This window comes from Pseudonaja textilis, chromosome 4 (genome assembly GCF_049901715.1).
Source record: "Pseudonaja textilis isolate UNSWEBS1 chromosome 4, rPseTex1.2, whole genome shotgun sequence".
Classification (NCBI taxonomy): Eukaryota; Metazoa; Chordata; class Lepidosauria; order Squamata; family Elapidae; genus Pseudonaja; species Pseudonaja textilis.
The window spans coordinates 7237449-7259625 of NC_141993.1; the positions used below are offsets into that span (position 1 = coordinate 7237449).

A 22177-nucleotide genomic window follows, 5' to 3' on the forward strand; every position below is an offset into this window, starting at 1 on the left:
GGGAGGGAGGAGTAAAGGAAAGAAAGGAGGGGAGAAGGAAGGGAAGAGGAGAGGAGGGAGGGAGGGAGGAGTAAAGGAAAGAAAGGAGGGAAGAAGGAAGGGAAGAGGGTAGAAGGAGGGAGGAAAGAAGAAAGGAAGGAAAGAAAGAGAGGAAGGGAGGAAAGAAAGAGAGAAAGAAAGAAAGAAAAAGAAAGAAAGAAAGAAAAAGGAAGAGGAAGGAAGGAAGGAAGGAAACGAAGCGGGGCCGCCGTTGCCAGAGCAGCATCAGCGGCCCGCCAGCATCTCCTCGTCTTCCACCTCGCTGCCGCCGCCGCCGCCGCTGCCGCCATCGCGGGCCGGGGAGTCGCGGAGCTCCGGGCAGGGGAGGCGCAGGGCCCCGGCGGCAGCGGCGGCGGCGGCTGCCATGGAGCCCAAGCACAAAGAGCTGCTGGCCCAGTGTCAGCGGAGCCTGGCGCAGGCCATGACCGAGGTGGAGCAGGTGATCGCGTTGCTGGAGGCGGCCGCCGTGCTCGGCCCCCGCGACTTGCACCAGCTGCGGGAGGCCGGCCTGGGCCCGGCCGCCGCGGGAGAAGGCGGCGAGGGAGGCGGCGGCGGCGGCGGCGGCGGCTCGAGCGAGCCCATCCCGGCCAGCGTGGCCAAGGCCGAGCTGTTGCTCCAGCTACTGCTGGCCAAGGAGCGGGACCACTTCCAGGATTTGCGGGTGGCGCTGGAGAAGACCCAGCCTCACCTGCTCTCCATCCTCTACCTGAACACCCAGGAGGTGCAGTCGGGAGAGTCGGCAGGTGAGTCGGACAGGTTTGGGGTCAACTGGGAGGGAAGGCGAGGGAGAGAGGGGGGAGATCCGGCTCTTTGGGGTGGGGGGAGAAGCAGCGTTGGGCCAAGCAGGTAGAGACTCCCATCCAGGTAGTCCTCGCCTTTGCGATCGCAAGGGAGCCCAGCGCTTCAGTCGCAGAACGAGACAGTCATTAAGGGAGTTTTGCCCGGTCATAAAAACGACCTTTCTTGCCACCATCGTTAAGCGAATCGCGGTCCAGTCCCACGCTTGGGAAGGGAATCCAGCTTCCCCGTCGGTTTTGCTCGCCGTCATAAATGTGAGTTCCGCGGCTGAGCGCCTGAATTTTGATCGCACAGGGCACGTTTTTTCCCCAGCACCGTTGTAAGTCAAGGACTACCTGCATTCCGGATGGAACAGCTTCTTGGGAAAAGTTGGAAAACTGGCTGCAGTTCTTCCCCCCAAAACGGTCATTGCCGGTGTGCAAATGGCGAACCAATCCAGAAAGAGTATGATGGAAATCTCATTTGCAAACATGTTTTTGTGCGTTGAGAAAAATGGGACACTTCCATTCCAGTGGTAACCTTCACAAGTTGAAGAGTTGGAGGCACCAGAGGCTGCAAGGTTGAGCTTATTTTGGTGACACTAAGAAGAGGGTCCCATTTGTATTTGTGGCATCCAACTGAATTAGATTAACGGAGTTGGAAGGGACCTTGTAAGTCATCTAGTCCAACCCCCACCCAAGCGGGAGACCCTACACCATTTCTGACAGAGGGCAGTCCAGTCTCTTCTTGAAAGCCTCCAGGGATGAAGCTCCCACAACTTCCAAAGGCAGCTTCTGTTCCATGGGTTGATTATTCTCACTGTCAGAAAAGTTCTCCTTATTTCTAGATTGAATCTCTCCTTGATCAGTTTCCATCCATGATTCCTTGTCTGGCCTTCGGGTACTTTGGAAAATAGCAGCCCCTCAAATATTGGAAGACTGCTATTATGGTCCTTTTCTTCACTAGACTAGCCGTTCATCATATGTTTTAGCCTCCAGTCCCTTCAACATCCTGGTTGTTCTTCTCTGCACTTTTTCTAGAGTCTCGTCATCTTTTTTATAGTGTGGTGACCAAAACTGGATGCAATACTCTAGGTGTGGTCTTACTAAGGTTTCATAGAGTGGTATTAGTACCTCCCTTGATCTTGAGTGTATCCCTCTGTTAATGCAACTTAGGATTGTGTTGGCTTTTTTTGGCATCCAGATTTGTGGCAGCTCTGGACAGGTGGAGAAATACCTGTGGTTGTGGCTTTGCAATGGTTTTTTTTTTTTTCCCATGGTTGCCTTGGTTGATGGTTGGAGAAAGCTGGAAGGCTTCAGCTGGAAGGACTTTGTCTCTTTGGGTTTGGGCAAAAGTGTTTAAAAAAAACAACAACCAAGATGATGGTTGCACTTCCTAACACCTAGAAATTTGCAAACGGGGGGATTTTGGAGCTTGCCAATGGCTTCACCAAAAGTAAAGAGTTTCTCCTGCTCCAAGAAGGTGTGTGATTCGTCTCTGCTCCCATCCCTGCCAGAAGCTTTTCTTCTGCCCTCGAGCCTTGCTTTCGTTGTGACTTTCCCCCCCCCAACAATTTTCAGAGCCCTAATACTGATGTGCAGGGCTTAAAAAGGCACCTTGCTTCCATTATCTCAGTAAACAGTTGCAAAAGTGCCTTGGGGTAGCTTGTATGAAGTCATAATCCTGACTTCTAAGGATCTGTCTCCTTGCCTACGACCATCCAGCGAATCCAATGGCGGAAGCAAGATTGGGTGGCTAGATTTATCAAAGAGACTCACTACCCAAGTAGGTTTCAGAAGTACGCTTTTGCAAAGAGATACATTTTGGGCAATTCCACTGGGCACTTCCAGAAATTGGATTGCAGGTAGTAAGCGAAGTTGCCACGGCACTGAAAAAAAGTGACTTAGGACAAATTTTCCACACTTATGACCATCAGTCGCATGATTTACATTTGGATGTTTGACAACTGACTCACATTTATGACGGTTGCAGTGTCCTGAGGTCATGTGATCTCCGTTGAATCCTTCTAGACAAGACAAGCCAATGGGGAAGCCAGATTGTCATGCCCCTGTCGGAATCTGACTCAGAGGAAGAAGCCAAGCGGCTGACAGGGAGTGGGAGTGTGGCTCCCTTGGCTGTGGAGGAAACTGGGGAAGGGCACAGTCTGGCTGGGCAGAGCAGGGGAGAGGTAGAGAGGGAATTCAGAGGAAGACCCCACCCCTTCTTCATCCTAGAGCACGCAGGGAGGAACGGAGAAGGGAGGGGAGCAACGTGAGTTGCGTGGCTTATGGGGGAGGAAAGGGCCTTGATTCCCTTCATTAGCTACAGCTGGGAACACTGTTTAAAAAGAGAAGCTGCACAGCAAAGTGGTTGGGAGCAAATCGTGAATTAACTGGTATCGTGGAGGCTTATCTGGGTTCCTGGTGTTTTCCCAACTGTGTTTGCTTTCAAGCCTGCAACCCTGTCAAGTTATTTACTGCAGGGTGGATTGTTCGGATCTTTAGTTACAGTTTGTATGTTTTCGGACTGAATTTCCTCCACTTAAAGGCTGTTCCTGGGAGAGTTTTTTTTCTCCAGCCCAAAGGTAACCTGGACATTGGGGGCAAAATTAGAGGTAGTAAAGGGATTCTTCTTACTCATGTGACTGTGTTGACTTTGAGCTACACCCCTTTGGGTCATCACACAGATTCACTTAACTAATTTAACAACTGCAGTGATTCCCTGAACAAAACGTAGCAAGAAAAGTTGTAAGATGGGGCAAAAAAAAATCACTTAACAAATGTCCCAGTTAGCAACCTAAATGTTGGCTTCAATTGTGATTGTTAACTTGAGGGCCGCCTGTTTTTGACACCAACACATACAATCGTTTGCCTTTGCAGGTGCTTTAGAAATGCCCCGAAGTCTAAAATATTCCCACAACATTGTATTTGCTGAATTTGTCACTCCATGGATTTCTTACCTGTCCTAAATGTTGATTCATCCTGGGCCCAAATTAAAAACAGTGGTTATTGCCTTGAAAAATGGCACGGGACCACATATAAATGCTCACCTCACATTGACAACCATGGAAGTTCATGTGATAAGGAGGGTTGGTGCATCTCACTGTCACTCAATGCCAAGGGTCTCTAAACTTGGCAAGTTTCTAAGACTTGTGGACTTCTAGCTCCCAGAATTCCTGAGCTGACATGACTGGAGGAGGAATTCTGGGAGTTGAAGTCCACAAGTCTTAAAGCTGTCAAGTTGGAAGACCCCTGCTCTATGCAATATAGTTGCTGGCAAAAAAAAAAAAAACCCTCAAGGCAATTTCAACTCAACTTGTCTTGGTAGAGCGTGCAATTTTCAGGACAACAAGGTGGAAGAAGTCTTCCAAGTTTGTTTTGTTTGACTACCAAAATGTTTCTCAACCTTCCCACTTGACATTCTGTGAACACCAACTCCTACGCTTGTCTGGGACATCCTGGGAGTTGGAGCCTGCACGTTTTGAAGTGGCCAACTCTGATAAACATTGGACTCTCCATTCATGTTTTCTATGGTTTTTGGGGATGATCAGGTATCGTTACTGTTATTTATTTTATGTGCGGCCCAAACCAAATTTTCATCTTCTAATGTGGCCCAGGGAAGGTGAAAGGTTGGACACCCCTGTTCTAGGTTATATCTTTCTTTGATAAGTTTCCATTTGTTACTTCTTATCCTGCCCAGAGGTGCTTCGGAGAATAATTTGACCCCCTCTTCTTTGTGGCAGCCCCTCAAATACTGGAAGACTGCTATCCTGTCCCTCCTAATCCTTTTCTCTAGACCAGCCAGACCCAGTTCCTGCAACTGTTCTTCATATGTTTTTAACATATCATATTTGTTATTCACCACGTTTGTTTGTTTGTTTATTAAATCTACATGCAGCCCATCTCACTATCCTAAAAACACTTAAGGCATAGTCTGCCTAGCTTTATAAGCTCAGCTCAGTCAGTTAAATATTGTCCCTTTCTGAAAAATGCTTGGAATATGCCTCGACCTGTCCTTGACATTCCTCTAAAAAATGCTTGCAGGTTTTGGTTCCTTAATGTTTTGTCTGCAGTTTCTTCTTCTTCTTCTTCGTTTTAAGAAGAGGAGTTGCTTTTATGTGATAATTAATTTTTTGGTTTGCCTAGTAACAGCAAGGAGGTAATAATAAATCATAACTGTGGAAGTTTCTTTACTGGAGAGAGAGAGAGAGAGAGAAATGTGGCATAAGAAAATGTTTCCATCAATAGTTACAGGTGTGTCTTTTTCAAAGACAAGCATTGATGAGGAATGGGAGAAAGATATTTCCCTCCTCCCCTTTTCTTTGTTCTTTGGGGGTTTCCAGTGGGGGTGTGTGGGGGTGTCAAGAAACATTGTATTAGGTTTTTTTCTCTTCTTTTCTTACACCAATTTTTACCCCACTCCCTTTTTAAAACTTTCTTCTGCAAATCCCTTTTCTGCTGTTTCCTTTTACTTTGTTTGGGTCTCAAAATATTCCCCTTTTTAGTTGCCTCCTCAAATTTTTAATTTCCTTTCTTTTCCCTTTTTGCTTTAAATCTCGTTGGTCTAAATGCTCATTGAAAAGGGCCTCTTCTTTGATCAACTGGGGAGAGGGGTATTTTTTTTTAATTATTATTTTATTTTGTATAGCATGAGTGGATTTTTACTCTTGTGCGAAGCTCACCAAGTGACGAAGGGGTTTGTGCCATCGTTGGTTACTCGCTCGATGGATACAGCTCCTTATGGGTTCGTAGGCTGTGTCCAAATTGACAGGTTTGTGGATAGATCCGTTGATTGAGTACCAGGCCTTGATGAATTTGCATGCGTGGCCAGTGATTTTTATTCTGCCCCAGTTGAACTGGTGCTGTTTGGTGTTAATGTGGGTCAAGATCGGATGTGGAAGTATCCCTAAAATTAAATAGCAATAGTACTTAGCAATAGCCCAATATGCTGTTTTACAGCCCTCTCTAAGCAGTTTACAGAGTCAGCCTCTTTCCTCCAACAGTCTGGGTCCTCATTTTATCGACTTCAGAAGGATAGAAGCCTGAGTCAACCTTTTGGAGGAAGGAAGGAAGGAAGGAAGGAAGGAAGGAAGGAAGGAAGGAAGGAAGATAGCAATAGTACTTAGACTTATATTCTACTTCACAGCCCACTCAAGTTGTTTCCAGAGTCAGCCTCTTGCCCCCAACAATCTGTGTCCTCATTTTACCTACCTCAGAAGGATGGAAGGCTGAGTCAGTCTTGAGCCGGTCAGGATCGAACTCCTGGCAGTGGGTAGAGTCAGCCTGTAATTCTGCCTTCTAACCACTGCACCCACCATGGTTCAGTGGTAGATTCCCTAAGAGTAGGTAGAATTTTTTTTTTTTGTAATGTTGCCTCTTTTTATCAACGTTGATTGAATAGTTCAACCCCCAAGCAAGAACCAATGTTTTCCCCTTGAACCTCCTTCCCTTCTCTAGCGATGCATCTGTTTTCTGAGTAGTTTCGAATGCTAAACAGTTGTTGCATAAGCATTGCATTTCTAGAGGAGAAAACCTATGTCAACTGCAAGGTTCATTCCCATCTCCTTCCACGAGAATGGCATCAAAATACGGGTGACCAGATGCCTCCCTTGCCGTTGTTAGTCTTCCTCTGTCTGAAGTTCTGTTGCGACGCATTAGGTTAAAGCAGTTCAAAAAAAAAACCTTTGGGGCAAAATTGTGCAGCTGAAGTTGCTTCTGTTCTGGAGTTGACTGAGCTAGAATGGCCTGATGGAATATGACAGTTCATTCTGACAGCTGGTCTTTTGAGGGGATAAATTTGATCCTAAGAGATTACTCCGTGCAAGCCGCTCTTTCTCTACGCTGCAGATGTTCTTTCTTGAGATCAGAGAGTGATTAAGGGTTACCTTGGATCGAGTTGATGGTGTGTTTAGCGTGATGAGATGATGGATGAGTACCCATTGATCGGGTTTCCACTAATACTCCCAATAATAACTGGAAAAGACCTCTATCAAAATGCCTCTTAGTCACCTTGGAAAGTCACTGGGTTTTTTTCCCCAGTCCACTTCTATAGAACATCGACTCTTAGGGCTGGAAGGGGCCTCAGAGATCTTCTAGTCTGACCCACTACTCAGAGCCCTTATACCAGGGCAACCTTAAACACACAAAGAGTCACAAAGTTTCTAACCAGAAGCCCCCCGTCCAATTCTGGAGCTGATCAGAAAGTCCAGTTCCCCCACGATAGAGTCTCCTCCTAGCACAACGTCCTTTTTCCTCTACTTGTCCTAACTGAAAGCCCAATCAATTGCGGAGTTGACCAGAAAACCCACCCCTTGCCATAGAGTCTCTTGGTGTGCCGTGCTTCCCCTCTCAAAATTGTGGCGCCGACGGGTGACAGCTGCAGCAGAAGGATGAAAGAGCCACATGCGGCTCCAGAGCCGTGGGTTGCCGACCCCTGCCTTATACCATTGTAGTCAAATGGTTGTCCATTCTTGATGATGCAACACCCACAACCCAGAAGATCCCATGGATTAATTGCTCTATCAGAAAATTTCTCCTTAGTTGCAGGTTGGATCTCTCTTTCATGTTCTTCCACCCAGTCCCCTTGTCCTGCCCTCTGGTGCTTTGGACAAGAAAGTCAACACCTTCTTCTTCCGTGTGCTGAGTAGAGAATCCAAGGAATGGGCTAACTCTGCTCATCTGCTTGGAGACTGAGTCAATCAACTCTTTGGTCATGCTTCCTTTGCTTACGCATGCCCAGTTTTGACTCAGTAGCTTCATCCCTTCTCTCTGCCTTTCAAGTATGGGGAAACTGCTATCATGTCTTCCATAATCCTTCTCTTCAATAGGGTAGACCAGGGATCTCCAAACTTGGCAACTTTAAGACTTGTGGACTTCAACTCCTAGAATTGCCCAGCCAGCATGGAATAGCTGAGGAATTCTGGGAGTTGAAGTCCACAAATCTTAAAGTTGCCAAGATTGGAGATCCCTGGGGTAGACATACGTAGCACCCACAACCCTCAACAGTTCTGGAAGATTGCTGCAAGGTTGTATCTGAACTTCTTCTCCCTTTCCTTTCTAGAGTTAAGATTTTATTTATTTCTTAATTAAATGCAAATGCAGCCCATCTGACTCGTAGCTTACAATGCTCATTTGTGTAGTCCAGTTTGGTCAGAATATTTCTAATGTTGGTCGCACACCCTCTTTTAGGGTTAAATTGGTACCAACCAGGAGAGCTTTGTGAAGCTTTGGAAAGGCTGAAGCCAAACATCACTTCGGTGTAGTTTTGCAAAGCAACACAATCCTTTTGTCTGAGAGCGAAAAAGAAATGACCATGTTAATTTCCTTTGGTCTGTTTCATAACTCGCCTATTCCTGCCCAGGAGCCCTTTTTAGCTTTTCCAAGTGACAGGCAAACAGGAAGATGATGTATTTCATTGAGGCAATACAATTTGCTTCTCTGGCTGGACCAAAAATATTGTGTCATCCCTGGGCCATGAAGCTTACGGCTATGTGTCTGTCCAGATGAAGGCAAGTGCAGATCAGGATGGATTTTATTTTAAGAATTCCCTCTGGAAAGGCAAGCTACTCCTAATGGGAATCTTTATAATCAAGATTCTGTTGGGTTGTCCTTTTACTAAATGAAAGTGCCTAAGTCCCTTCCTCTCCCCAAAAGGGAAGTCTCATTTTTAGCTCCCAACTTTATAAATAAATTATTTTGATTTTTTTTAAAAAAAATGCTTTTCATTTTAGAAAGAAGCAAGGTCATTTTATACTTCTCAAATCCATTAGACTGTAAACTAACCTCACTTATTTAATCACTGACATTTGGGTGAGTCTTTCTTCCTCCTAGAAAACCAGAATTTCATCACAACCAAATATTTTTTTTAAATTGTGCTTAGGGATTTTTTTTTTTAAAAAAAAACAGGTTTCTTTTCCTTCAACAAAGGAGTGAAATACAATTCAACTGTCATTACCTGTATTTCTGAACTCAGTCAAACTATCCCTTCCCACCAAAGGGGTCCCTATTTTCCTACTTGCATTTTTTACGTGCTTTCGAACTGCTAGGTTGGCAGAAGCCGGGACAAGTAACGGGAGCTCACTCCGTTACGTGGTGCTAGGGATTCGAACCGCTGAACTGCCAACCTTTCTAATCAACAAGCCCCGTTTTCCGAACTTTTCTTGCCCTGGTTGTTAAGTGAATCACACAGTGGTTACATCAACCCTGGATTCCCTGTTGACTTGGCATGTTGGAAGGCTGCCAAACATGACCCCCAGGAGACTACGACCATCATAAATATGAGACAGTAGCCGAGCCTTTGAATGTTGATCAGGTGACCCACCAGGACGCTGCAACCGTCATAAATACGAGTCAGTTGCCAAGCATCAGAATTTTGCTCACATGTCCATGGGGATGCTATGACGGTCTTAAAGTGTGAACAACAGTCATAAGCAGGGGTGGAATTCAGCTGGTACGGACCCCATCATAAGTATGAAACAGTTGCCAAGGGCCTGAATTTTGATCACGTGATCTGGGGGATGCTGGAAAGTTTGTGTTATAAACAGTCCTGAGTCATTTTTTTTTCCATTGGCGTGGTAACTTCCAACAGTCACTAAATGAACTAACTTGAGGATTGCCTGTATGTCTCTTGTTTTTTTCCCCCCTCCTCCTATGCAGTACAGCAGCCAGGACTTGCTGTGCCCGCGATGGCATTGGTTGAAAGGGGTTTGGGGTGATCAGTGGTGGGATGCAAACCTTTATTACGACTAGCTCTGTTGGTGCACGTGGAGCGTTCTGAAATGAGCAATTTTAAGCTTGAAAATTTACCGTCAGCGCTGGTGAGTGAAACAGCTGGGGTGTGGCAATCCGCTCTGCCACGCCTATCAGCTGAGCTACAAACAAAGCAAATATAGGACAGGAAAGGGTGGAAGGTAGTTGGGCAGGGCCAACTGCTGACTGGCGCTACCAGATTGCTAGAACCGGTGCGAACCAGCAGCCTGCCACTGCTGGGGGTGATGTCGGAGTGAACCCATAGTGGTGTTCTACCAGTTGAGCCCTGTTCTGGTAGCACCGAAAATCAGCGGAGAGCTGCTCTTGGGCCCACCCACCCGCCGGGGCTCCCATACTGACCTTTATTGCCTGCTTTTGAAGCGCAGCTGCTTTCCGCGCGGCAGCTGCCGAAGCGAGAGGGAGGGCGCAGGATTGCAGGAGGTGAGTCGGAACGCCTCGGTGCCCGCGCAAAGTGCGCGTCTGGCGCACGCGCCCACCGAGCCACGCCCACCGAACCGGTGGTCAACTGTTTTGAAACGCACCACTGGAGTGAACGTTGAGATGAAATAAGCATTTAAACACATGGCTAGACAGAGGGCGGCTGTTTGCAATTGAACAGTCTGTCAGACTGTCTAGCTAGGCAGTTACTGGTGTTTGCTTTTCTCTTTTTGAAAAAAAAAAAATAAAATAAAACACTTTCCCATTGAGGAAGGAGAGTGGCTCTTGAATCAAACGTGCTATTTGCGCTGCTGGGTTTTGCAGCCTGGCCACAGAAAGCTGTGCTCGCCGTGTGCGCTGCTGAACTTTGCACATGGATGGCTGAGCTGTGGAGGTTGTGTGCATGCAAAGGTTATTAAAAGAGCGTTGCATTTGGGCTAGGTTAAGCCTCAGTGGGCCTATGCATTGTGTCGCTGTTTTGTTTCTTCTAGAGTTCAATCTTCGGAGGGCAAACATTTTACTTTGGGTGCCTGTCGGCCGGCTCTGTGCGTGCGCTCATTATTTCTTGCTGCAGGAACATAAATGCTGTTTATGCAATTAATTCACACCTGCAGCTTTCCATCCATCCTTACCTGCAAACAACAATATCAGCAGAGAACAGTGCAGTTGTTTTGGTTAGGCTTCCAGGTTACAAACAAAGAAAAGAAAAAACAACCAAACAGATCCGTTACTTTGTGACTGACTGATCAGTGCCTGCAGAAAAAAATTGGTCCAGAAGATCATGGCTAAAAAGAAACAGAGGGAAGAAAACATTAAGAAAGCTGCATGGAAGAGACATGTTAATTGAACAAATCTTTTCTTTTATCAAACTGAGCAGAACATCAACTGTTCTTTGTCCTGAAGCTGGCTGGCTGAGAAACCCCACACAAGTTTATTTAATGCAACTTATATATAAACTGCCTCTTGTTGATAGTAGCTTTTCAAATCTAAATCAGAGGTCTTCAAACTATGCTATGCTGGCTGGAGAATTCGGGGAGTTGAAGTCCACAAGTCTTAAAGTTGCCTAGTTTGGGAATCCCTGATCCAAATCCTTCTCCCCACCACAATGGCAAAAATAGGACAAAGTTCCTTGTGTTTTTCTATAGGCAGTGGTGTCATTCTACTGGTTCAGTCCGGTTCGACTGAACCAGTTGCTCTGACAATCATCTGTAAGCAAATCGGTTCGCTCTGATGATCAGCTGCTGGGCCTTCCCACCCACCCTGGCTCTGTTCTGGCCTTTATTTCCTGCTTTTCAACCTCAGCTTCTTCATGCAGCAATCACAGCTGTTTTACACACAGGGCTTGCAGCAGAAGATGAGTTGCAAACACTGCGTGTGTGCAAAGTGCACTCTCACTCTGAACCCACCACCGTCTAGAGCTGTGATGGCGATGTGGCTCCGTTGGCTGTGGAAGAAACCGGGGAAGGGCAAAGTCCAACTGGGCAGAGCAGGGGGAGGTAGAGAGGGAATTCAGAGGAAGACCCAGGCCCACCCCTTCTTCATTCTAGGGCACGCAGGGAGTAACAGAGCAGGAAGCAACGTGAGTTGCGTGGCTTACGGGGAAGGAAAGGGCCTTGATTCCCTTCATTAGCTGCAGCTGGGAACACAGTGTATAAAAAAGGAAAGCTGAATGCATCAAGCTATTGGGAGAAAATGTGAATTTATCATGTATCATCTTGGCTTATCTGTGTTCTTGGCATCTTCCCAACTGTGTGAGCTTTGCCATGTCTGAAATTCCTTCTCCTGCCCTGTCAAGCTAATTACTTCGGTTTGGTTTGTTTGGATTTTAAGTTACAGTTTGTGCGTACCTTGTTTTGGACTGAATTTTCTGCAGACAAAGGCTGTTCCTGGTTGAGTTTTTTTTCTCCAGCCGAAAGTAACCTGGACATCGGGGGCAAAGTTGGAGATAATAAAGGGACTCTTATTGCTTATTTGACTGTGTTGCCTTTGTGCCACGCCCCGGATCATCACACCACCGTTTTGCTTTTTAGTGGTATGCAAAACATCCAAGATTATGTCGATTTTATTTCTTCAAAGGCAGTTTGGTTCTGCATTCGGTTATCCTCTCCGTTTTCCTGCCCCACCACCCTTGTTGGTGTGCAGCTTATAGGAATTGTGCAAAACACTTTTTTAATTTTTTTAATTTCATTTATTGTACCCTCTGACTATCATTAAGTGTTGTACCTTATGATTCTTGACGAATGTATCTTTTCTTTTATGTATACCGAGAGATTTGTGTCCAATCACACTTGGCCAATAAAGAATTCTATTCTATTCTTCTTTTTTTTTTTTTCAAAGGAACCTCCATACCATAAAAACGTAAGAACCTATCAAGCCCATGAAATCAGCCACGTTTGATGAATTTGGACCGGACGGGCATAGCTAGGCCTCTAGGTGGGATGATTATGCTGGCTGGAAGGACAATTCACTTCGTTTTGTGTTCTGAAAACTTGAGTAAATTAACTGACATGGCTTTTTTTTTTTTCCCTCTAGGAGTTGTAGTTAGATTACGGCAGTGTGAGGGCTGCGTAGGCGGCCGGGAGGCCCCTTAGGGTTTCCTGACAATAAAACCATATTTAAGATTTGAGTTCAGGCCTGTCTGAACCTTGTACTTCATGGTCAACTTAATTTCCCCTGGATGGCTCCATCTGCGTGCTTTCACTGCGATTCCTGAACGTGCCTTTTTAACGCTAAATACAAAGCAAGCCCTTCTCTTCCAGGAGATAAATACTTGTATTCGGCCCATCCTGCATTTGCCTTTCTTCAGGCTGAGTTTCCCCTCCCTTTTCTTTCTCTGTTTCCCCAGCCGGCTCTGCCTTACTTAGAATATAATTAATGAAGGAATTTAGGGCAAACACAATTAAATTACAGGCTTGTTCAGTGACAGCCAAACGATCGGTGCGAATAGGCTAGCTGGAGTTTCACATGATCAAAACAAGTTGGCTGTGCCTTGAAGATGTCGGCCACAACCAGAACGGGGAGGCTTTCCGGTCCGTTTTATACGAGCAAACGGCAGGAGAAATTTGGAGGGCTTGGGGTTGGTTGTCAGGTTGATTAACTTGGCAAAAGGTAAATCAGGAACGATGTACTTCCAAGCGCAGTGTGGCCTACTCAATAAAGATTTTTCTCTTGTAGACTCTGAGAAACGTTGGAAGAAAATGTCCATCTGGGTTCAGTTACAAGCGGGGAAGAAAGACACTGGAAACATGGTGACTGCTTGGAAAGATGGTTTAATGATGGACAGGACCACATGCTTTGGGTGAAGAAAAAAGAAAGAAAGAGATGCTGAGAGTCCCTGGGTTTTATGCCCTCTGTTGAGATCTGAATTTGAGCTTGTGTTCTGATTGGTTGTCAGACTCCCATGGAGCCATGCAGGGGCAACTCTGTAAGTTGTCTTTTGAGTCCAAGCTTGGTTGAGCCGTTGCTGGATGATGATGATGTAATGAAAGGGCTTTGGGCAATTCCTATTATGGGTCTGCCTGAAGGAGGTAGGTCTTTGTCATGTAGAATAGATTGGCCCAGGCCTTAATGACCCATTAGTAAAGCATGTGTGTGTGTGTGTGTGTGTTTCTGCCTCTCTGAGTTTCTACTTCTCTTTTAGGGGAAATAATATTCTCCCTTTTTAATATATCCTAAAATATTTCACTTCTGTAGAAGAGGGGTGGGTTTTTAACATCCAACAGAAACAAGGACAAACTCATGAAGTTCCTCCTTCAAACCTGTCTTTCTGTTTAAAATGGGCTTGGTTCCAGCATTGACATGGGTTTTTTGGGGAGGGCAAGCCAGAGAGCTCATAAGAATAGCAACTGGTTTATGTTGTTGCAGTTGTTTTGCTCATAGCCACCGGGCAGTGGAACCTTCTATTCTTGCTAAAAGTTGGCTGCGGAAAAAAATAAATAAGGCGAATCTATAACTGGCAGTCAGCATCTTCTGTTGCAAATTAAAGAATTGCAGGTAGTCATCGACTTACAAAGTTTCATTTAGTGACTGTTCAAAGTTACACCCGGCCCTGGAAAAAAAAAAACTGACTTAAGGCCATTTTTCACACTTACAACCATGGGCATCCTTGTGCTCATGTGATCAAAATTCAAACACCTGGCAACTTGCTCCTATTGATGACAGTAGAATGGAAAAAGCAAGTTTTAAACAACGATTCAGAAGATCAGGAAGCTTAGCTGTTTGTTTTTTTTCCCAAGTCATCGCATCCACGATGCTTTGGATCCGACAGTGTTATCCCATTACAATTCTCAGTGTGGCGCAAACACCAAAGTCAGTATTTTGGAATTTCGACATGCCGTCCACAAAGGATACACATTGAGCAATGCTCCTTTAGCAATACTCATCCCAAAGAGTTTTCTGGCAGTGGCCAAAAGAGAAACCTCTGAAGCAGGATTTTAAAACAATGGTAGGCTTTATAGACTGGCATCCGGGGGGGCATGGGGCGTGTGTGTTATATGGCGTCCCAATATTACCGGCAATATATTGACCTTTGCCATGGATGGGATAACAGAACCTTTGTACAATAGTGGAGAATTGTGGGGTTTAATTGCAGGAGGATATCCTTTTCTCTGTTATAAATACTCCTCATTCAGCCTCAGTGTGTGATCTGTGGCTCTGCAGTCTTAGGAGAGAGCTGAGATTTCATTTCCCCTTGAATCAGGCTTCATCTATAATTGCATAACCTCCCCTGGTAAATTCCCCCGTTCATCTCTTCCCCCGCTTGTCTTAAAAGCCAGTTCCTCAGGGTTCTTCTTCCCCAGGTATTTCTTAGATGTGCAGCTCATGTCGCGACACTCAGGGTATTTATCTATTTCTTCAATTTATATGAAACGCAGATATCTTATTTTTCCATTGAAAAAATAAATCTTGAATAAATCTCAGAAACTTTTTTTTAACTTTTTTTTTTTTTTGAGCAGTCTCTTGAGTGCAGTTGTGCCCTGGGAAATGATAACAAAGATTGTACGCACAGACACACATTGTCTGAAGTGGTACCTATTTGTCTACTCGCATTCGCATGCTTTTTGAAGTGCTTTTTGAAGTGCTGGGACAAGGAAGGGGAGCTCACCCTGTCGCATGCTGCTCAGGTCTCAAACCTGCCGGTGACTCCACCTGCCAAACTCAGCATCCTTAGACACTGATCCAGGTGGTGCAATGGCTCAGAGCCATGGAAAGAGCCATGCTTGGCATTACAAGACAAGATAGAAAGACCTGCAGATGGAGTAGAGGACAAACGAAAGTCTACGATGCCATCAAGAGAGTGAAGGAATTGAAATGGAAACAGGCTTGACACAGAGCAGGTGGAACCAAAGCAGTCATAGAATGGATCCCACTCAATCAAAAGCTTCCACGAAAGAGATCTAAAACAAGATGGAGCAATGGCATCAGCAAGTATGGCAGGCCCAATCGGCAAAAGAAAGTTCAGGATTGTATTGGTTGGAAACAATATGAGAGAGAAAGAGACAATGGCTATATAGTCTATATAGACAATACACACATAATGACTAGAAAGATAGATAGATGATAGATAGATAGATAGATAGATAGATAGATAGATAGATAGATAGATAGATAGATAGATTATTCTAGCCATTGTCTACCCATATTATTTACCCATATATGTGTATGTGTATATGTATGTATATGTATGTACATATGTGTGTTTGTGTGTGTGTAAATATATGTATTCATATATTTGTATGCCACTTCACATTCCTGTAAATCTCAGATTTCTTTTCATGGTTTCTTGGCATAGGATGTTTCCTATTTCACAATAGGAATGCACGCTGGTTGTTACTTTTTTCACCTTTCTTATTTTTACAACTTTCTGTTTCATTTTATTTTTTTATTTTTTGCACCCGGTACTTTCATTAGAATCATAGAGGGCAGGAAGCGCCTTGGAAGTCTTCCAATCTTTTCTTGAAGACCTCGAGCGATGGAGCACTTACAACTTTTGATGGCAAGCTGTTCCACTGATTAATTGTTCTCACTGTCAGCAAATTTCTCCTTAATCCTAGGTTGGCTCTCTCTTTAATGTTCTTCCACTCATTACTTCTTGTCCTGCCCTCTGGTTCTTTGGAGAATAAGCCAACCTCCTCCTCTTTGTGACTGCCCTTCAAGTATTAGGAGATAGCTATCATGTCACCCCAAATCCTTCTTGTCCTTAGATACATGTCGTTCCCTTAACTCAGGGGGTCCCCAAACCTGGCAACTGTAAGACTTGTGGGTTTCAACTCCCAGAATTCCTCAGCCATTGTTTCATCCAAGGTTTGCCTCTAGCACAGCCATTTTGTTTTGGCATCATGATTGTTCCTCAGATTTTGAAATGTATCTATCAGCTCCCCCCAGACTGGATGCTTTAGTACAGGGGTCCCCAAACTGCTATGCTCGCTGGAGAATTCTGGGAGTTGAAGTCCACAAGTCTTTTAAGTTGCCAAGTTTGGATACCTCTACCTTAACTGTTCATCATACAGTTTAGCCTCCAAACCCTTAATTATCTTTGTTGCTCCTCTTTGCATTCTTTCTAGAGTTTCAGCATCCTTTTCTGCGTCGTCGTGACCAGAACTGGCTTCAAGTGATCCTTCCCACGACTGTTTTCCTGTTAATTCACCACTAGCTAGTATCCCATCTGCTGATGTTTGAAGTTAATTTTGGCCCGTTGAAATGTTACGTTGTGTTTGTCCATTTTGAAACGCACTCATCCGTTTTGGAAACATCCTTTTGGGTTATCTGCTATCCTAGACAATTTAGGGTCATCATAAAATGCGGCTTCTTCATGACTTGGCTTAAATTGCAGATTATTCCTAGTTTCCAAGATGGGGCCCAAGAAAATGGTTAACTCCATTTGTTTCTGGAAGCGCTACCAATCTTTGGCATTAGTAGGTAAGCCAAAATCCTAAAGTCACCTCTTGACAAATGTATCTTTTCTTTCATGTACACTGAGAGCTTTTGCACCAAAACAAAATCCTTGTGTGTCCAATCACTCTTGGCTAATAAAGAATTCTCTTCTCTTCTCTTCTCTTCTCTTCTCTTCTCTTCTCTTCTCTTCTCTTCTCTTCTCTTCTCTTCTCTTCTCCTCTCCTCTCCTCTCCTCTCCTCTCCTCTCCTCTCCTCTCCTCTCCTCCTCTCCTCTCCTCTCCTCTCTTCTCCTCTCTTCTCTTCTTTGTGTCCAAAAATATTTCCCTCAACAATGCAGATAAACATCATGGTTCTAAATGATTACCTGAAGAAATAACCTAACTTAAATATGAATATTATGTATCAGGTTTTATCTATTACATTGGGTTTCTCCTTAACGACTGTAATAATAATTAGACTCAATCCTTGGGTAACATTCCTCTTTTAATCACTTCCCAGTGAAAGAATTGCCATTTATCTTCATTCTTTGTCTCCTGTTGTTTTATTCAGGCTAAGAAAGGCCTCATCGTCTTGCCCCCACGATTGCTAACTCTTCTTGATGTAAGAGTTCCTTTAGTTCTTGTTTGGAAAAGATTTTGACAATGTTTACCCCATCGCCTCTACCCACACACTTATAGCTGCTCCCAAAATAATTGGAGAGAAAATTGACTGAAAGCGGTCAAAAAACAACAACCCTGTCTTGATTCTTCTTTAGCAGGATTGCCCTATGTTTGTTTGCATGGGTTAGTCTTCATGTTACGATCATAATTGAGCTCAAACCATTTGTCGCGGATTGAATGAGATCGTTGTTAAGTGCATTTACTAACAAAGGAGAATATTTGTAGCTCAGGGTTGACCTGAGGACTCCTTGGTGCTCTCTGAGCTTGCTGTAGTCTGTAATGCTTTCATTAATTCACCTACATTAGATAGGCCAGTAATTGCTTTTTATAAAGTAGTGTTTTTAAAAGCTGATGGTTGATTTTTTTAAAAAAAATAAAATAAAATGCCTCAGATGTACACTGGGATCCCCCATGAAGAATGTCACAACCAGATTTTCTTGGAAATTGTTTTGGAACAGTTGCCAGGTTGATTATCCTATTTTCCAGACACTCGGAAACAATTGGAACAAGATCATTGTTTATTGTTGCTCAATGTTATTGTCTGAAAAGAGACATCAGCCTTGTTCCTCCTTCTCGGTAGGCCTGTGAGTTCACTAATTAAAAACTTCATTTCATTTACCCCGATGTAAAAAAAAAATCAGCTTAACCCCCCTTACACCCCCAGGAAAACAGCTTTATGGCAGGAATAAACTGTTTCAACTCCTTCCCTCAAAACAAGGCTGTAGAGCATTGCACACCAGAACAACTACGCACAAGGACAGTTTTTTCCCCAATGCCATCACTCTGCTAAACAAATAATTCTCACAATACTGTCCAACTATTTACTAAATCTGCACTACTATTACTATTAATCTTCTCATCACTCCTCATCACCCATCCCCTCCCACTTGTGACTGTATGACTGTGACTTTGTTGCTTGTATCCTTTTGATTTATATTGACTGTTTCCTAGTATGGTTCGATTGCTTATTGTATCCTGTGACTATCATTAAGTGTTGGATCTGATGATTCTTGACTCTTGACAAATGTATCTTTTCTTTTATGTACACTGGGAGCATTTGCACCAAGGAAAATTCCTTTTGTGTCCAATCAATTCTGTTCTGTTCTACTCTACTCTACTCTACTCTACTCTACTCTACTCTTCATTCCAATATATATTCTGTTCTATTCTATTCTATTCTATTCTATTCTATTCTATTCTATTCTATTCTATTCTATTCTATTCTATTCTATTCTAAACAGTCGTGAGGGTAACACCAAGAACAAAATGGATTAAAAAGAGGAGGACCATCGAGCAAGGATTAACATTAAAGGAGGATATGGCTGAAGGAACTGACCTCCCTTATGCAGGTAGCCCTCAACTTCCAACCATTTATTTAGTGACCATTCAAAGTTACGACGTCACTGAAAAAAGTGACTTACCTCCACGTGATTGAAATTCAAACGCTTGACAGCTGCCTCATATTTATGACGGTCGCAGTGTCTCGGGGTCACGCGAACCCCTTTTTGCAACCTTCTGATCAGCAAAAAGTCCACAGGGAAGCCAGATTCACTTAACAACCGTGTTGCTCACTTAACAACTTGCGGTGATTCGCTTGCCAGCCGTGGCAAGCAAAAGGTGGTAAAAAAATGGGGCAGAGTTCACTTACTAAATGTCCTGCTTAGCAACAGAAATTTTGTGGTGGTCATAAGTCAAGGACCACATGTAAAACTTGGAGGGTTGAGCGTTGGAATAAATGTAAAACCAACATGCTTAAATGAAGGCCCTTAGTGGATAACAACACACAGTGTAAATGTGGAGAGGTGCAGAGCTCAGCCCATCCACTGGTATGTCCGCTACGACAAAGCCAAGAACCTCATTCTGGCAGTTTGTTGTAGACATAGAAGAAGGAGGAGGAGGAGGAGGAGGAGGGGGAGGAGGAGGAAAAGGAAGAAGAGGAGGAAGAAGGAGGAGGAAGAAGAAGAGGAAGAGGAGGAAGAAGAAGGAAAGAAGGAGGAAAAGAAAGGGGGAGGAGGAAGAAGAAGGAGGAGGAAAAGGAAGGAGAAGGAAAAGGAGGGAGGAGGAGGAAAAGCAAGAAGAGGAGGAAGGAGAAGGAGAAAGAAGAGGAAGAAGAGGAAGAGGAAGGAAGAAGGAGAAAAAGAAAGGGAGGAGGAGGAAGAAGGAGGAGGAAAGGAGGAGGAGGAGGAAAAGCAAGAAGAAGAAGGAGGAGAAGGAGAAGAGAGGAAGAGGAGGAAGAAGAAGAGGAAGGAAGGAAGAAGGAGAAAAAGAAAGGGAGGAGGAGGAAGAAGAAGGAAGAGGAAGGGAGGAGGAAAAGGAAGGAGGAGGAGGAAAAGCAAGAAAAGGAGGAGAAGGAGAAAAGAGGAAGAAGAGGAAGGAGGAGGAGGAGGAAGAAGAGGGAGGAGGAGGATTTGAGTTAATTAAACCGTTAAAACCTTACAAATTGCGGGAGGGGGATATTCATTCCTTTTGGGGAAAATAAAGAAAATAAATACAGCTTGGAATTCACATATAAGAAGGCCCTTAAACTGTAAACCTGATAGTTGGTTCTTAGTGCCTTCAAGAAAGCTGGCCGGTATAGGTGAATGTATAAACAACCTATCCCAACTACAGCAGACACCCAATGCCATTGACCTCGTTTTCACTTGAAACTCAGGAAATACAGCTGGTTTTCGTTCAAGCAGAGGATGACAAAAACAGATTCGGGCAGGTTTGAAATGCACACACACACACACACACACACACACACACACACACACAGATCGACTGTCAACCTTGTTCAGATGTTTGCAGAGCATTTCTTTAGCGCTCTGCTGCTCTACATCGGTGCGTTCAGGGAAGCTGCCCAGGATGCAGACCTGAAGAGTGAAGTGAGATAGGGAATCTTTTACCGTTAGTTATTTAACAGAATAGCAGAGTTTGAAGGGACCCTTGAGATCTTCTAGTCCAACCCCCTGCTCAAGCAGGTGACCCTTTACCAGACAAATGGCCGTCCAGCCTCTTCTTAAAGTCTTCCAGTGATGGAGCACCCACAATTTCTGGTGGTAAGCTGTTCCACTGGTTATTTTTATTTTTATTTATTTATTTATAATTTGTCAGACAAAAGCGAAAACATGAATGATATAAAAATAAAATGACAAGAGATGACAGGCACGTTAGTGCTCTTTACGGACCTCTTAAATAGGCAGTGAGGCTCACAGAAGTCAATTTGTGACTAAAACTGTGAAAATTTGTAGCTGAGACAACTGAATCAGGTAGAGCATTCCAGACTTCAACAAAAAAAAAAATCAAAAATCAATTTTTTTTAAAGTTTTTTATTTTCTTTTAATTTTTTACACATCTCTTCAAGTAAGCAATGTGGTTCCAGATTACAGCATTCATACATAGTCATGATTACATTTCCAACTTTCTTATCCAATTTCATATCAAATCATTATTCCACTGATCTTTGAATAAGTTCTCACTTCATATTTCAATTCATTAATTCAATATCAAAAACATTTCATCCTCACATATATTTTCCACTCTTTATCCCCTATTATTTCTATTTCCAGCTTACCATCTTTTTTATTTTACATTGTTATCTTCATTAACTTTCTCAAAGCCGATATAAAATAAACAAACAAAAAAGAATAAAAATAAGATAAAACTAATATGTTCAGGATCCACATGGTATATTCCCCCAATTTTCAATATTTATTCTGGCGATATTCATATAACCATTTCATATTTTCTCTTTGTTTCCACAGCCAAAGTTTACGAGATTTTATTGCATTTTCATTCCCCTCCTTTTTAATCATTATATAATAATCTCATTACAAACACTTTACAATATAATCCTGGTTTTCTTAAATCCTTTATATAATCAATTACATTTTCTATTTCAAAAACTGAATTTTTAACAGTCAAGTTTAGAATGGTTGACACTGAGTTTAAAATGGCAGTTCGCACGCCGATTATTGCGATTAAAACAGAAAAATGTTGTTTACAGGTAAACATTACTACGTACAATTTTGTATGCAATACCAATCAATCAAACGTTTATTGTCAATGCACAACATGTGTTCAATGAAATTGAAAGTCCAACCTAAGCCTACCGCAAGCGATGCTGTTCCAGGTTATCCAAACCAAGAATTTTGAGCCTAGTAGCATAGGGAATTTGATTGTGAACAGAAGAGTGTTAAATTGTTCTCACTGTCAGGAAATTTCTCCTTAATTCCAAATTGCTTCTCTCCTTGATTAATTTCCAACCACCCTTCAGGTACTTTGGAGAAAGCTTGACTCCTTCTTCTTCGTGGCAGTCGTTTTCTTAATTATATCCCGGAGCTTTATTATTTTTACAAATAAGCTGAGGGGCCAAACGTATCCAACATGTCTTTCTTCCTCTTATATTCCCCCAGGACAACAACCTTGTGAAGAGGGTGGGGCTGAGAAGAGAGTGACTGGCCCAAAATCACCCAGCCCGCTTTCATGGTTAAGGTGGTATTAGAACTCCCATGGTCTCCTGTTTTGTACCCAGGTGCCTTGCTCACTAAACCATTAAACTGGCACTGGCTTTTCTTTCGTAGAAATCTGACTTGAGGCATCAAACATTACTTAGACTTGTTTATTTTTATTTTTGAATAT

The 22177-nt window shown here is 43.6% G+C and overlaps 1 protein-coding gene across 4 annotated transcripts in view; it reads left to right on the forward strand.

Moving 5' to 3' along the window:
- The window catches only part of DLG5 (discs large MAGUK scaffold protein 5), a 115681-nt gene continuing 93504 nt past the window's right edge, over nt 1-22177 (forward strand). For all 4 annotated transcript variants that reach the window (XM_087932188.1, XM_087932189.1, XM_026710945.2 and 1 more), the window contains exon 1: nt 1-782. In XM_087932188.1, coding sequence (XP_087788314.1) covers nt 404-782 — 379 coding nt within the window. In that variant the 5' untranslated portion in view covers nt 1-403. The remainder of the gene's footprint in view (nt 783-22177) is intronic.